At 40.8% G+C, this 13,775-nt stretch overlaps 2 protein-coding genes across 4 annotated transcripts in view; one reads left to right on the forward strand and one right to left on the reverse strand.

Annotated features, from left to right (window-relative positions):
* Nucleotides 1-4,256, forward strand: part of stw (straw) — a 39,873-nt gene extending 35,617 nt beyond the window's left edge. The window contains exons 9-12 of one of the 3 annotated variants that reach the window (XM_066297967.1): nt 2,674-2,869; nt 2,928-3,140; nt 3,200-3,430; nt 3,493-4,256. In XM_066297967.1, coding sequence (XP_066154064.1) covers nt 2,674-2,869; nt 2,928-3,140; nt 3,200-3,430; nt 3,493-3,641 — 789 coding nt within the window. In that variant the 3' untranslated portion in view covers nt 3,642-4,256. Of the gene's footprint in view, nt 1-97; nt 309-710; nt 1,897-2,673; nt 2,870-2,927; nt 3,141-3,199; nt 3,431-3,492 lie in introns of those variants that run through there. The other 2 variants (XM_066297968.1, XM_066297966.1) reach the window with 2 other exon arrangements.
* LOC136347723 (uncharacterized) lies at nt 4,239-6,194 on the reverse strand. The gene is made up of 2 exons (XM_066297969.1): nt 5,415-6,194; nt 4,239-5,364 (listed from the first exon to the last, which is right to left on the reverse strand). Exons 1-2 carry the CDS (start codon nt 6,123-6,125, stop codon nt 4,312-4,314), a joined length of 1,764 nt encoding a protein of 587 aa, XP_066154066.1. The 5' UTR covers nt 6,126-6,194; the 3' UTR covers nt 4,239-4,311.
* Between the last annotated feature and the right edge of the window lie 7,581 nt (nt 6,195-13,775).

Consider the following 13,775-nt stretch of genomic DNA (forward strand, 5'->3'; position numbering starts at 1 on the left):
AAAAACACTTTCCACCTGAATGCATAGGCCGCTTGCTGTGAAAAAAAAACTATTTCATGGAGTTCCAACGAACCTACACGACTTTTTCCACCTCTAGTGCAACAACCAAATTTGTCCCACCCCTTTCATCTTCACGGGTACGCTTTCAATGTTGTGGGTATCGGTCGATCTCCCGACCAAAATGTGAAGAAAATCAACTTAAAGCACGCTCTGGATTTGGACCGAAGAGGACTGCTGAGCAGGCATTTCGATCTTCCTCCTGGAAAAGATACCATTGCCGTGCCGAATAATGGATACGTGATCTTTAGGTAAGTAATCGTTGCTAGTTTCATTTTTTACCTCGTACGTTCGGCAACGAGCCGTGTGATTTTCGCCAGTGGTAATCCGAAAGTGAAACTCGCGGAAGTTGTGCTACGAGGGCTGTCTAGAAAACTAAGTATCTTGTTGAAGCCGATGCACGAACGCCCTAAATTCATCTCTACCCGGACACCCTATATACTTTTAGGAATTTATCGAGGCGATATATTTTTTAATGGATACGAGAACAGAGCTTTTCGATTCGTGACTGCGTGTCCCATTTGGGGACGTTTCCGGGAGATAAGTTCCGTCCAACGCCATACATAACCGACGAAAATGAATGCGATCTCCCCACAGATGCTGCACTTGGGCACCTCAACTTGTAAATTTTAATAAATTATCCTTAATTTCAGATTTAGAGCAGACAATCCAGGCTTCTGGCTGTTCCACTGCCACTTCCTGTTCCACATAGTAATCGGTATGAATCTCATTCTCCAAGTGGGCACACTTGCAGATTTACCCCCAGTACCCCCCAACTTCCCTACGTGCGGAGATCACAAACCTCCCATCCTTCTAGACACAAATGTTGTATAAAGACTTGATAGTGTTTCTTCTAAAAGAGCACAGTTGGTTAACGTTGGTGGAAATTAGCGACGCCCTTGCTCAAACTAAATTTTTAGACAATTTTAGGGATTTTTGGTGGGTGTTTTCCAGCAATGTTTTTCGAGATTCAGTTCCACGAGCCCGATTTTCACCAACTGAAATCTCTAGCAGTAAAGTTACCAAATTGCGCATTTATTATTTATTGAAAGGATCCACGTAGCTTCATCACAAAGGTAGTAGTGTTGTAATCGGTCTTGCCATTTGAGACTTCTCTTGGTAATTTGGTGCAGAAAGGAAAAGACCTTGTAGTTTAGTTTCTAATGCCCTTAATATTTATCTGTATATATACCAAAATGGTCATCACCGCCATATTATATTTAATTTTAAGTGTTCTACCTCCTTCATAAATGTTATGCTTTGAGACTAACATTGGTGCTCTTTCCCAAACTTTCGTCGAGATTGTCCAATGCAGGTAGTCAATTACGATCATCCCACTGTGTAAATTAGATTTTTCATCGCAAATTTCATGTTCTGGGCTTAAAGTGAGATTGAACCATTTGCGTTGTGTAAGTGTAAATTTTAAGTTTTAGTGTTTGTCCTTATCGATGTAAAAAATGTAAAGACAAGTATGCATATAGCGAATAACTATACCCACAGTATTGAAGGTGTTACCGTTTATGTAGTAGGTAAAAAAATGCTTCGGGTTGCGCTTATCTGTAACTAGTCCATCACAACGGCCTTAAGCGACCCTTTAAACTAAGAGCTAGATTTTTAGTAGAATTTTTATTGAACCGATGTAAATTATGAACAGTTGTATAAAATAAATCCAGGTCTATTTATGTAAATATACGCTTTGGTTTTGGTTTTTTATTTGTGAGTTGTTGAGAAGAAAGTCATTGACTGTCCTGTACATACCTTGTATAGAGAGGGATAGAGGGGCCTAGTGGTCAGAGCCTGTATAAAAAATAAAACTGAAAATAAATGAATGTGGTTGAAGGCTGCTGGTTCTTTAATGTGGCAGACTCAATGGGGTGCGCTAGTTTTCGCTGTATATTTGCATTGGATGTTGTTGTATGTGCACAGAGCCCCAAAGGTAGGTATTTAAATTTTCATATTATTTTACCCGCATTGTTCGGTGGTGCAGTCCGGACCACTTCGGTTAACGAAATAATTACAAAAAAACATTACGCCCCAAGATTGTGACGTGCAAAATTGCTTCGCGAACGTGCGTAACTGCGAAACGGTTAAATTGAGGCGAAATTGCACGGAGTCCGGAAACATGCCGTTTCAAAATTTGAAAAATTCTAAAATACTAAAAAAATGGCTCTTCTCATTTCGATCATTAAATCTTCCTTCGCAACACGTCGATGTCAGTAGGCAGATTTATAAATGTTTAACAAATAATCAAAATCTAATGGGGTTAGATCGGGTGAAGCTACCGGCCAAAGTACGCCTTCCCCTCATCTTGGCGTTATGCGGCGCGGCACCTCCTCAAAATAAAAATAAAAAAAACTTTGAAACGGCATCTCGTTGTTGAAATTCATAAGCGGACACCCTGTATGTGGAGCTAAAATCTGTAGATTTAATTAAACGTTCAGTTGCCAAAGAAATTATATCTTTACGAGACTAAGTTGTCAATCATCACTCTTTAATCGCACAGCTGCCGTGTGCTTTTGGCGAAACGTGTATAAATAGCTTCTTGACTTAGTCTGCTTGGTGAACTGGAGCAATCCTAAGCAAAAATCACTAAACCTCAACAGACAAATTTGCCAGGTTTTGAATCCCTTGGACGCCGTTTGCCATAAACGCAGAGAAGACGCCGTTTGCGTCAGCCATCTAAGAAACGCTAAACAAGTGGATGAGGCTTTGCTCCAGGAAAGACCAGACGTCAAAATTTTCCTACCGTTTAGGTTCTTCTTTTGGAAGCCTAACGACTTGTTCAAGCCAAACACTTACAATAAATTCTTGGGTAAGTTCCTCGTTTGCCTCCATCGATAGCTACAGTCCTCACTACAAACCCTCTCTAGCTGCCCCCGGTGGCGACCACGTAATCAGCTTAATCGACGAAATCTCCTTTATGTTCCCACCGTCACCTCCGCTATCTCAAATCGACGACATTCCCCAAGACCTGTTTTGTAATGGCGACAATAGGCCTCCTAACTGCGGTCCTAACTGTGAGTGCGTTCACCAAGTCGACATTCCACTGAACGCCATCGTGGAGGTGGTTCTGGTCGATGAAGGTATGTGAGTCCGCGATCTCCGAAAACCCCCCAAAACGGTTCCGGGTCCTTCGTTTCAGTTCAATCTCCAAATCTCAGCCATCCCTTCCACTTGCACGGCTACTCGTTCAACGTGGTGGGCATGGGAAGATCTCCAGACCAAAATGTGAAAAAGATCAATTTGAAGCATGCCTTGGACTTGGATAGAAGGGGTCTTCTGCACAGGGAATTTAACTTGCCTCCCAGCAAAGACACTCTAGCTGTGCCAAATAACGGATATGTAATATTTAGGTTTAGGGCCGACAATCCAGGTAAAATACCCCCCTTCCCACACTAAGTAGCCCTTTTAACGGATTGAGTACTTCGTTATCAGGATACTGGCTATTCCACTGCCACTTCCTGTTCCACATAGTCATAGGGATGGATCTAGTATTCCACGTGGGGACCCAGTCAGATCTGCCGCCTGTTCCGCCCAGTTTTCCGAAATGCGGAAATCACTTGCCGCCCATAACTTTCCATTGAGGGGCGCGGGTCTTTCAGGGGCAGTTTTCAGTTGTGCCTTCGTGGGTGGTGCATCTCGGGAGATTGGATAATTTTTTTAAATAAGTAAGACTTAAACAGGGTACACAGTGATGAAAGAGATTACTGTAGCTAAGTAAGGAAATTACTATTTTTCACAAGATAATGCTTGTGTTATCGGGAAGATGTATACGTAATGTTTCCAAAATATGTCTACCTCAAACGTTTCCCCTTTATGCATGTAATAATGGGACCTTTTTGCATGGATTTTCTTGATTTTCCTGACTACACTCATTCATAATACAGAACTGTGTGAAGTTTTTTTTTCAGTCACTGCAAGTTAATATTCTGTTCATTAGCATTATTATGAGGGCCAGTATGTCCGCTATTATACTGCACGTACTAAATGTACTGATCCTCATAACCTCTAAGAAAACTGTATATATTAGCAAATAATCTAGCCATAAGTAGTGTAAAGTAGCATAAAAGATACGAGATGAAGTAAAGACATTAGAGATTGTTGAGAGACGTTAATGGGTTTTTACATGGCAAAATTGTGGATAAATCTTCTATAACAATATTGGGTGATGCATTTGTTCTCAATAAAGTTTTTTGTTACTTGAGGGTTTTATTTCACATTCACATTGACAAAAGTCGTAAACAAAAATAGCGACTAAATTCCGACGCTTTTCCTTGTAGGCCCAGCATTCACCCGAATTTTCCTTTGGAAGTGCCAAACCAAGTACTCGCCAAAAAACACCGTACCCGAAACTACGCACCCACCGGCCCACAGCCCAAAGCTGTAGTTCAGGTCTCTCAACAAAATCACCTTGCTCCTGATTCTATATTTGTGAAAAGTTTTCAGGATCAGCAGGTGCTTCTGTATCCGAATTTTCTGCTGCATCCACCCATTAGCTACTCCGCGCTGGATGATCTTGCTCAGCTGCTCATGGATCGGGTGTCCTTTGGTGTAGACTAATTGGATCGGGAAGCCGAAAATCGCATTTTTGGACAGGTGGAGCATTATCTCGTTATCTCTAACGTACAGAAGGGGAATGATGTGCATAGACATAATTTCCAAGCCCCCGATCGCGATAGAACTTTGATACTTGGCCACGTTATCAACGCACATCATGTAATTGTTGCATTTGTGAACAACCCCCCAATTAATCAGTTGTTGCTGTGAGGGCGAAGTGAAGTAAAGTTTCATGTCTCCCATGGAGTATATCGGAAGCTTCGACGCAGCTACTTCCTCTATAGTATTAATTCCCTTGGATTTGAGCGTCGTCACAGACATAAGTATTAGAACGTTTTTAAACACTGTGGAAAGTATCGTGAAAAATAGCAACCAGGCAGCAAACAGAACCCGCAAGGGGGTTTGGTCAGTCTTCATGAGACCTACAGGGACGCCCATTAGTATCTGAGCATAAACCAGGACACTCTGAAGGACGTAAATGTTATAAAACTTTTTAGTCACCAGCGAGGAAGTACATATCGCTATTGACAGAAAAAACCAAAAAGTGTTGGGAAACAGTGGGAACACTCTCTTCCACAGATGCACGTCCAGAGGCTTCGGAGATATAAACACCATCTGGTCGTACAAGTATGCAGGTGAAATTTCAAATTTACCAATGTCGTCCTCCAATGGCATTACGTGACCTCCAAATATGTCCCGTTTGCGTTCCCGAATTTTCCGCTTCTCCCTCCGGTAAGGAATCGTAGTGTTCTGAAACACGCGTGTTCCTCCAAGACTTCGCTGAGAGTTCAAGTACTTACCTCAAAATGCACATACTCGACTACAATATGAGTCTTCAAGACGGATTTGATATACTTCAACATAAGCTCCTCCAGTCCGGTGCCATTTCCGACCACGTATGGAGGGGTCACTCTGAGTATGGCAGAAAAAGTAGTGTTTCTCCAATATTTAGGTTTAGACATCAACAAGTTGATTTTAGGCTTTAGATGCAGCTCGTCGCACGAACCGTACTTGTGAGGTTGCAGGTAGGGGTCGCGCAGATTTTCGTACTTGTAGGGGTGATACGTGTGTATGTCCCTTTTAGCGTCCACGAGCAGAATTTTCTCTATGTACTTTTCAGCGAATAACGCAAAGTCCACATTCGCCACGGATGAAATTCTCGCAATAAAGAAGCTACTTGGATTACAAATGCGGTTCGATTCTAAATTTCTCAGCAGGTTACTTATATTCACTTTCTGGAAGTCCAGGATGTATGCGTCAACTTCTGGACACCGCCTGAAGCATTTCACCGTCCCTCGGTTGCTCACTCTCACCAAAGGGGCTCTCTTGTACAAAAATCCTTCAAAATTGGTCAAAACCACTTGATGGTTGTCGGGAAGCAGCATTCCGGCTAGTTGATTTATGCATCGAATTGTGATCTTGCTCGAGCTTTCCTGCGGCTGGAGCAGCAAATCGCATCTATGGTACATCAGAAAGGCCAACGCAGACACGTAGATCAACGGGAAAGCCATGGTAGCACTGGCAGTTTTGATCAGAAATGTTAAATCAAATGTTTGTTTAACAACGTGTTAACGTGTTATGTGGACATAATATAATCGGTTTAATGCATCTGGTAACGACGATGATATTTGTTTGTTGTGTTCTTACTAATGTTGGTGATGTAGTTGATGAGTAGTGTTCGTAGGAACGTGACTAGTACATCGATTCAATTAGTGATGATTAGGAAATTGTCGTCGGAGTTACAAAACGTAATAAACTGGTAGAACGAAAAATTGATGGATAAACGTAATGAAAACTGTTTTACTAATGACCTGAGATAATGTATGTGTTACCGAAAAGACATATTTGATTTAAAGATAAATTGGATACATTTCTGGAAGAGAGAATTCGATGAACAAATTGATCAAAATGACCGGGGAAAATTACGTTTTTAGGCAGTAGTAATAACAACGTGACCGACGCCTTGCATGTATACGAAACAATGGAATGACCTTAAATATCTATGGCAGGGGTAAAGAGGCCATTAGGTCAGCACTAACTGGACGCTTGATTGACAAAAGTGCTGACCAGACACAAACCCTCCGCAGGAGTTCTCTGGACTCCCGATCCCTAGCAAATGGATACCGCACTCCTTCAGCTGTTCCGTGCCCTAAACCGATGATTTATCTGCTCTGAACTAATGACGACCATTATTAGATAGTAGGTATATCGAACAGGAAAATTCCCAATAAACAGTCGACTCTAAAATAACATCCCCTTGACGTGATGCATTAAGCCCACGTGAACATTAGCCTGGTTACATTTTTCAATAGTTAAAGAAAACGTTTTAGGAATGAGTGAGCCATTACTTCGCATTAGCATCCGATTTGTCATCGTTACGACTCATAAAATGTCTTTCGTATTCTTTGAATTGTGCATGGTAACTGCATTTTATTGTTCCACTTGCTACTGCAAACTAAGCTTGAACCATGAACAATCCAACACGCAGATGCATTTGGACTCTTTGTACAATTTATTGGGACAGTTGTTGGATGTCTACGAAAATCCCGTGATCTTAACGAATTTTCAATATGGGAATCAGGAGAAGCCGAAAATTAGAATTTCTAACACTGCGACGGCGATCAAGTGTTTCTCGTTTTGCCCTAAAATTCACGCGTATATTCTTGACTCGCGTAAGCTTCAAATTGAGCACCTTATCAAGATCCTGAAAACAGACCGTTCTCTTTTAAATTTCAAAACTGGTTATTTTCTAGTACTCATTAACAACATAGCAAATTTCGGTTTTTCTATTTTGTTGAAGCAATACATATCCAAGGTCTTAGTCATGGACAATGGGGGACGGGTATTCTTCTACTGGCCATACAAATACGGGAACGTGCACAATCCGGACTTTCGAGCATATCGAATTGACCACTGGAATAAGGAACGAAGACCGGAACTCAACTCACGTTATTTGGAACCACATCGTAACTGGGAAAACACTACTGTAAATGTTCTTTTGCGAATAACTGCCCCCTATGTCACAGGCAAAGGGACTGGAATTGAAGAGATATTCTTGAAGCTTTTACAGGAGAGATTGAAATTCAAGCTCAATACTACCTATCTTAACTTCGGGGTAAGGCACAGTGTCAACTTCCTCACTTCGCGAAAACTTGCTGTTTCAGGCCACGACAGTGCCCTATTTGCAACAAAAAGAAGAACTGGAAACCTATAACGTGGACATATTTGGAGGGCAAGTTACAGCCATTTCGCAGGACGTATATTCCTTTGATATCAGCCCTTGCTATCTGCACGATGATATGCGGTTTGTATGTCCAAAACCCACCAGCACATCAAATTGGGAGAGAGTTTTGCAAATTTTCCCATGTACCTTTTGGAGATTTTTTGCTCTTTCTGTGATTATCTCAACAACATTTACCAGGCTATTTTGCAATACTACATTCAAGCACAAGGCCGAATCGCTTCTTAAAATGGCGCTAGGGTATCCTATAAACTTCCACCAAGGCGCCGATAACACACCGAACAAGATCATTTTCATCTCTTGGATTCTCTTCTTCATGGTGGTTTCTAGTATTTTTAGAAACGTCTTAATACTCATAAGCGAAACTAGCCAAAATACGGATGTCCTCGACACTTTAGATGACATAATCAAGTCGAAACTGCCGATCTATTCAAACCTACCTTTAAAGTCGTTTCCAGTACAAACATGTGAAAACTACGCAACCTGCATTAAGAATGTAGCCACCTATCAGAACTCTGTGGCAATTGGATCAAATAACATTCTAAAACTCTACATGACGCCGAAGTTCTTCATCAAAGATCGGGAGGTCACAATCTACGTTTCTAAAGAAGTAATATTCTCATTTCAAGTGCAACTGCTCTTCCCCAGGGGACATCCAATGTTTGAGCAATGCAGTAGGATAATTCAGCTTAGCATCTCCAACGGCTGGTTTGTGAACCAGCTTGAATTAGTTAAACATGAGTTAGATCTGAAAACGTACCAAAAATACAAAATAAAGAGTAATAAGTTGAGCCTGAAAAACTTGGAATATGTGTTCACGTTGTGGGCCGGTGGGGTAATGCTGTCAGTGGTGATTTTCGGAATGGAATGCGTAATTTTTTACCGGAAGAGGCGTTGATTAAAAAAAGTGCATCACAATGCCGTCGTTTGTAATCTTAACTTCTTTATGTTTAAAGGCTGCGCCACCTATAACTCATGCGCAGTACTACCTACTAAATATGGGCAAATTTAATCCATAGCACAATATCCAGTTTGGATGTTAACGCTTAGATGGCGGTACAAAATGGAACACACATTCCTTTTCGGGAATCTACCTCATTGATATGTAGATAACGCCATGTTAAAACGTTCTTGATAAAATGGTGAAAGCACCTGCCGCTCGCACAAGACGAGAGTCAAAGCCGCAAGACACTCGGTAGTATCAGAAAATGCGCCCACCATTCTGATCGTGGGGTTCCCCATCCCTGGACTAACATTGTTATTATTCCGGGCATGAGTTGTGCACAATCATACAAATTTGATCACAAAAAAACGGTGGCAGAGACGAACAAATGGAAAATGATCATTTGCCCCAATTTTAGGGATATTTCGGTCCACCGTGCCCGTGCAATAGAGCATTGGTGTGTGAAGATCGAAACTCAAATCAGACAACTTCGATTTTTAGGCCTGAACTTCACACGCAAATTTTTAACTAACTTTTTTCGAGAAGTTTTCTTCTCCGTCACTGGCACGGCGAACGCAAACTTTCGTATCAATCAAAAAGTTTCTGTTACTCCAATCTCAGGAATATTTGGCTTTCAGCGCAAACTCACGCTGGGTCGTTCGTATACAGTGTGTTAAAATTCGAATCTAAATTTGGCCTCCGATCCACTGAAATTAGAACGGTGGAGTTGGGTAGGTGCTAATTGCTCACTGACTTTACGCCAATAAACAAATAGGGCGGAAAAAAATTGTGAACATTCCTAAAAGATGTATTTACCTTTTTCAGGTTTTTGCACCACACGAATGTAAAAAATCAATGTCGCCTTGAGCTGAGGTGGAATTTTTTCTAGTAAATATCTTTAAGAGAGATAAATATGTTAATACTCCAGCTGGGGAAAGAAATGTTGAACGCGTTCTCAGGCGGTAAAAGCTGATGAACGTAGTTGAAATAAAAATGGATTATTGAAGAATGTTAGAGTCTCTGTTCCCAGTGTATGTTGTCTCACGAAATTAGGACCAGTCGCACAATTTACACATTTTTAAGGCCTGCCACAAAACTTCTAAAATAAGAACCGCACTGGCCAATAGCAACCCAAAACCCCATAGGCCGAACACAAATCCAAACTTGTTCATACCAATCTTCTTAACTTCGAAAACAAGAGGATTAGTGGCCCGTTTGATTTTAATCCGCATTTCCACGTAAATATGGTCAATCCAGCCAGTTTCTGTCAATCGAATTAAAATATCATTGATTTGGTGGTACAAAGGATATCCCTTTGATAAAATTAAATGCACGTTTACGGGCTTGATGATATCTTTGGTCACCTTGACGAGGACTTCTCCATAACTCGTTATGTAAAACTTTGGGATCCAGTTGTACCAAACTATAGTTCGTGGTGCAATGGTTACGTAATATTTTTCAAAGGCCGTTCGGTTTACACAGGCCAGCACTGAAGGGCAGTATTCGACATCTTTGAAGTCCAGTGGGTATTCTTCGTGGCTCTGAATGTCTACGTACAGATCGGAAAGATCGATATACGAGCCCATCTTGAAATTCTTTTTTAAGATGTCGTTCAAAAATTTCAGGTCAGGGTCTCGCTTTGCTGTTCCCAGGATGAGCAAGAACGAGTTTTTGAAAAACGTGGAAACTATCAAAAATGCCAATATCCACGCGGAAAAGAGCACCCTGAAGAGTTTCTTATTTTTGAACAGGTTCCTTGGCACGGAGTTCTCGAATAGCACCTGGAAAACTACGAAAAAAAGCTGATGTAAGGGAACGGCACTTTCTACAATGTGAACGATGAAAATCCAGACCGAAGTTACGACCAACAAGAATATCCACAGTTCAACAGAAAAGATCACCGAAGTCCTTTTCCAATGGTTCATTCTCGGGGGCGATGGGTAGACCCAGACAAGAGAGTCGTAGAAAAGGGGAAAGGTCACCTCGAAGCGTCTTACAGCATCTTCGGTTAGGCTGTTATACCCCATGAGGATATCAGCATGTTGGTGCTCCAGCAGATTCGTCCCTTCGATGCTGAGATGATTGTCTGCCGTAAAGATACTCTGAAACAACACTATTTTCATTGTATTCCCTGCCTTTCCTCTCTCTTGCCATATTTTTGTCATCGAGGTGTCGTAATATGTCCACGTAATTGGTCTTCAGTCCTAAGGTCTCCGCAACAACCCTCATAAATTTGTTTTCCAAGCCATTATATTTCCGGGTGGTGTAAGGTTCCAACACCCGGTTGCAAACCTGGAGAGTTGTATTTCTCCATCGTCTTGGCATCTGATAAGTGGGCGCCTTGAAGGTGCTTAAACAGCTTCCAAGGGCCACTGGCGTTACCTCTGGATCGTCCACACTTTCGTGCCTATAAGGTCGATAGGAGAACACAGAAAAGTTCTTGTTCACTGCGTATACTTTCTCCACATAATGTTTTCCAAATATTTCGAAAACCTCCTTACTAACTGTATCCCCAAATATAATGTAGGTTGCTGAGGGGTTGAAAGACCGCCTTTGAACGTCCCATAACAGGAATGTTTCTGAATTGAACACTTCCTCATTGATCATTATAACGTCAAATTTAATTTCGGAAAAGCGAGATTGCAACTCTTCAGTGAGTTTATTTAGCTTGAAAACGGGCACATTTACGTGGAATTCGAAATTTGTCATAACCGACCCGGTCCTCCCTAAACTCTCCCATAAATGCTGAAAACATTGCATTGTTGAAGCATTGACGATGAGCAACAATTTTGTAAAGATATCAAGACTTAACAGACCACTTTGGAGCTTCATTCTTCACGTAAGTCTGGAAAATTATAAAACGAAGTTGTTTAAAAAAAAGAATTATGTTTAACCCTTTCCGAGAGGTGTTTGCTCATTTTCTAGGCTACAAAATAGGTGCACCGAACCGATGTTATCAAAACATTATTATATCGCTTTAAGAGGGTTTATGGGGCATCGAAAAAATTTAAGTTGAGATTATAATTTGACGCAAAGCAACATTGTCGTTACTTTTACGAAATCTATTTCAAATCTAATTACCTAAACCCGACTTTCATAACTAATTCATAAGCGGATAAACATTTATCCGTTTATTATATCGGGCAACATTTAAACACCTGCTAATGAGAGGCTCATGTTAGCCTGTTAAGGATAACTATACTCTCTGTACATAAGAACATTAGGTCGAAAATGGGAAAATGGAACAGTGGGAATTAATCATGGAACTGTGGTGTAACAGACGAAAAACTCTGGAAGTGAGGAATAGCGACTGCTGGAGGAAAAATAGGTAGAAAGCTGTTGAGTGTTCGAATTTCAAATTCAAACAATCAAAAGTAAAACGGAGGTCTGAAGAGAGAAGAGAACTCTCATCCTCACCACCTCCGTTACCTCATATTTCTCTGCTACTTCAATAGTTTTATTTTCTATTATTTTTTATAATAAAAATTAATTATTATTCTTGCACGATATTTTAGCTACTCTTCTTATATTAAAAACATTTTTTAATCGACAAATACATATTTCTTTATTAACTATTAGCACATTATCAATACATCATCATAACAATTCACGTAAGTTCTTTATTTGGCTATATTTTCTATGTTATACTCAATTTGCAAAAACCATCATCAATCACGGACCCACCACGAACTCCTCATCGAAACAAACCTAAAATTCAGTTAACGTCACAAGACCCAAAGATAACGCGCATGCGCTCGTGTGAAAAACAATCTACCTAACACGTGTGATGGTGGTAACTTTCCGTACATGTTGGATAAATAACTAATACATGCCTAATAGGTTTTATATTTTTCAAACGTGAAATCCCCCCAAAATGCCGCAGTTCGCTGATCTAAAGATACATAATTAATTGCTGACATAGCTTTATGGAAGTATAGGCAAACCATTAAGGCCACATCAACAACTAACAAGATATCTTTGTTCCTGATTGATTCCCACCGACGAATCCATCATATTCCTTCCGAATGTTCGATCTAGTCACAATTTCTGATACAATGCGACTATGAACAAACATCCGTAGAAAATATGAAACATTTACTGATGAACCCAAAATGAACCACTTGTACACTGCATCACGATCGAAAGGGCCCGCTGAAAAGGCCTCCATAAGGAAGTAACTAAAGGCTGTGATATGTCTATCTAAACAACAAATCACACCAGTAGTTCCTTCCCCATAGCGGCCATCATTGTAGATTTTCCATAACGGTCTACCTCGGTAATCTAACCAGGTGAAATATTGGAACGACTATCACAGGGCTAGATCACCAAAGATAAGACAGCTATGACACTGTCAAAGGTGCAAGTTTTCTTGGAAAATGATGTTGCTCTAAAATTTTGGGCGTGAGATAATTCCGTACTACTGAAAAAACGACAACACAGTGGTCGCGAAAGTATCTCCCGCCAAAATCTGAACATTTCACTGCTATAAAGCTAAGAAAAAACACAACACTACCCTTAATAAGAAATAAAAGGAACATGTGACACGTAATTGCTCGGTAGAACGCCAAAATCTAAAACCTTCCAAACTGCAGAATGGTCGAGTGCAAACTAAACTGCTGGACCATGCACAAACACTTTTCTAATAAAATCCCTAGGTACAGGGTCTGGCCTTTAAAATGCAAAAAAAGGAAACCCAGGTAGCAAAATTCGTAGTTGCCAAGGGTAATAAGTGCACTGAAATTTTAAATTACCCCCGTTGGAAGGACACTGCAAGCGGTAGGTTCTTAGAAATGTCTCCGAAGCAGGTAAATTTATGGAGGACAATATGCCGCCACCAGAGAAAGTAGGTATTGGTATCGGCAACTTTATTGTTTAGGGTCTGTGGGTGTTATTGCTAGAAACTGCGAAGGGTCCAGGCACCATTAAAGTCGGTTAAAACCCTTATCTGAAACCTTGAAGAAAGCACGGATTATGTTT

Source organism: Euwallacea fornicatus, chromosome 30 (assembly GCF_040115645.1).
Source record: "Euwallacea fornicatus isolate EFF26 chromosome 30, ASM4011564v1, whole genome shotgun sequence".
In the NCBI taxonomy this organism is placed as follows: Eukaryota; Metazoa; Arthropoda; class Insecta; order Coleoptera; family Curculionidae; genus Euwallacea; species Euwallacea fornicatus.

What these genes read in the sequence shown, in the direction of transcription:
- LOC136347723 (XM_066297969.1), bottom strand. Translation starts at nt 6,125, where the DNA reads ATGGCTTTCCCGTTGATCTACGTGTCTGCGTTGGCCTTTCTGATGTAC. An exon ending in TCGAGTATGTGCATTTTGAG is followed by an intron (nt 5,365 to 5,414) that starts GTAAGTACTTGA and finishes CGCGTGTTTCAG; the next exon opens with AACACTACGATTCCTTACCG.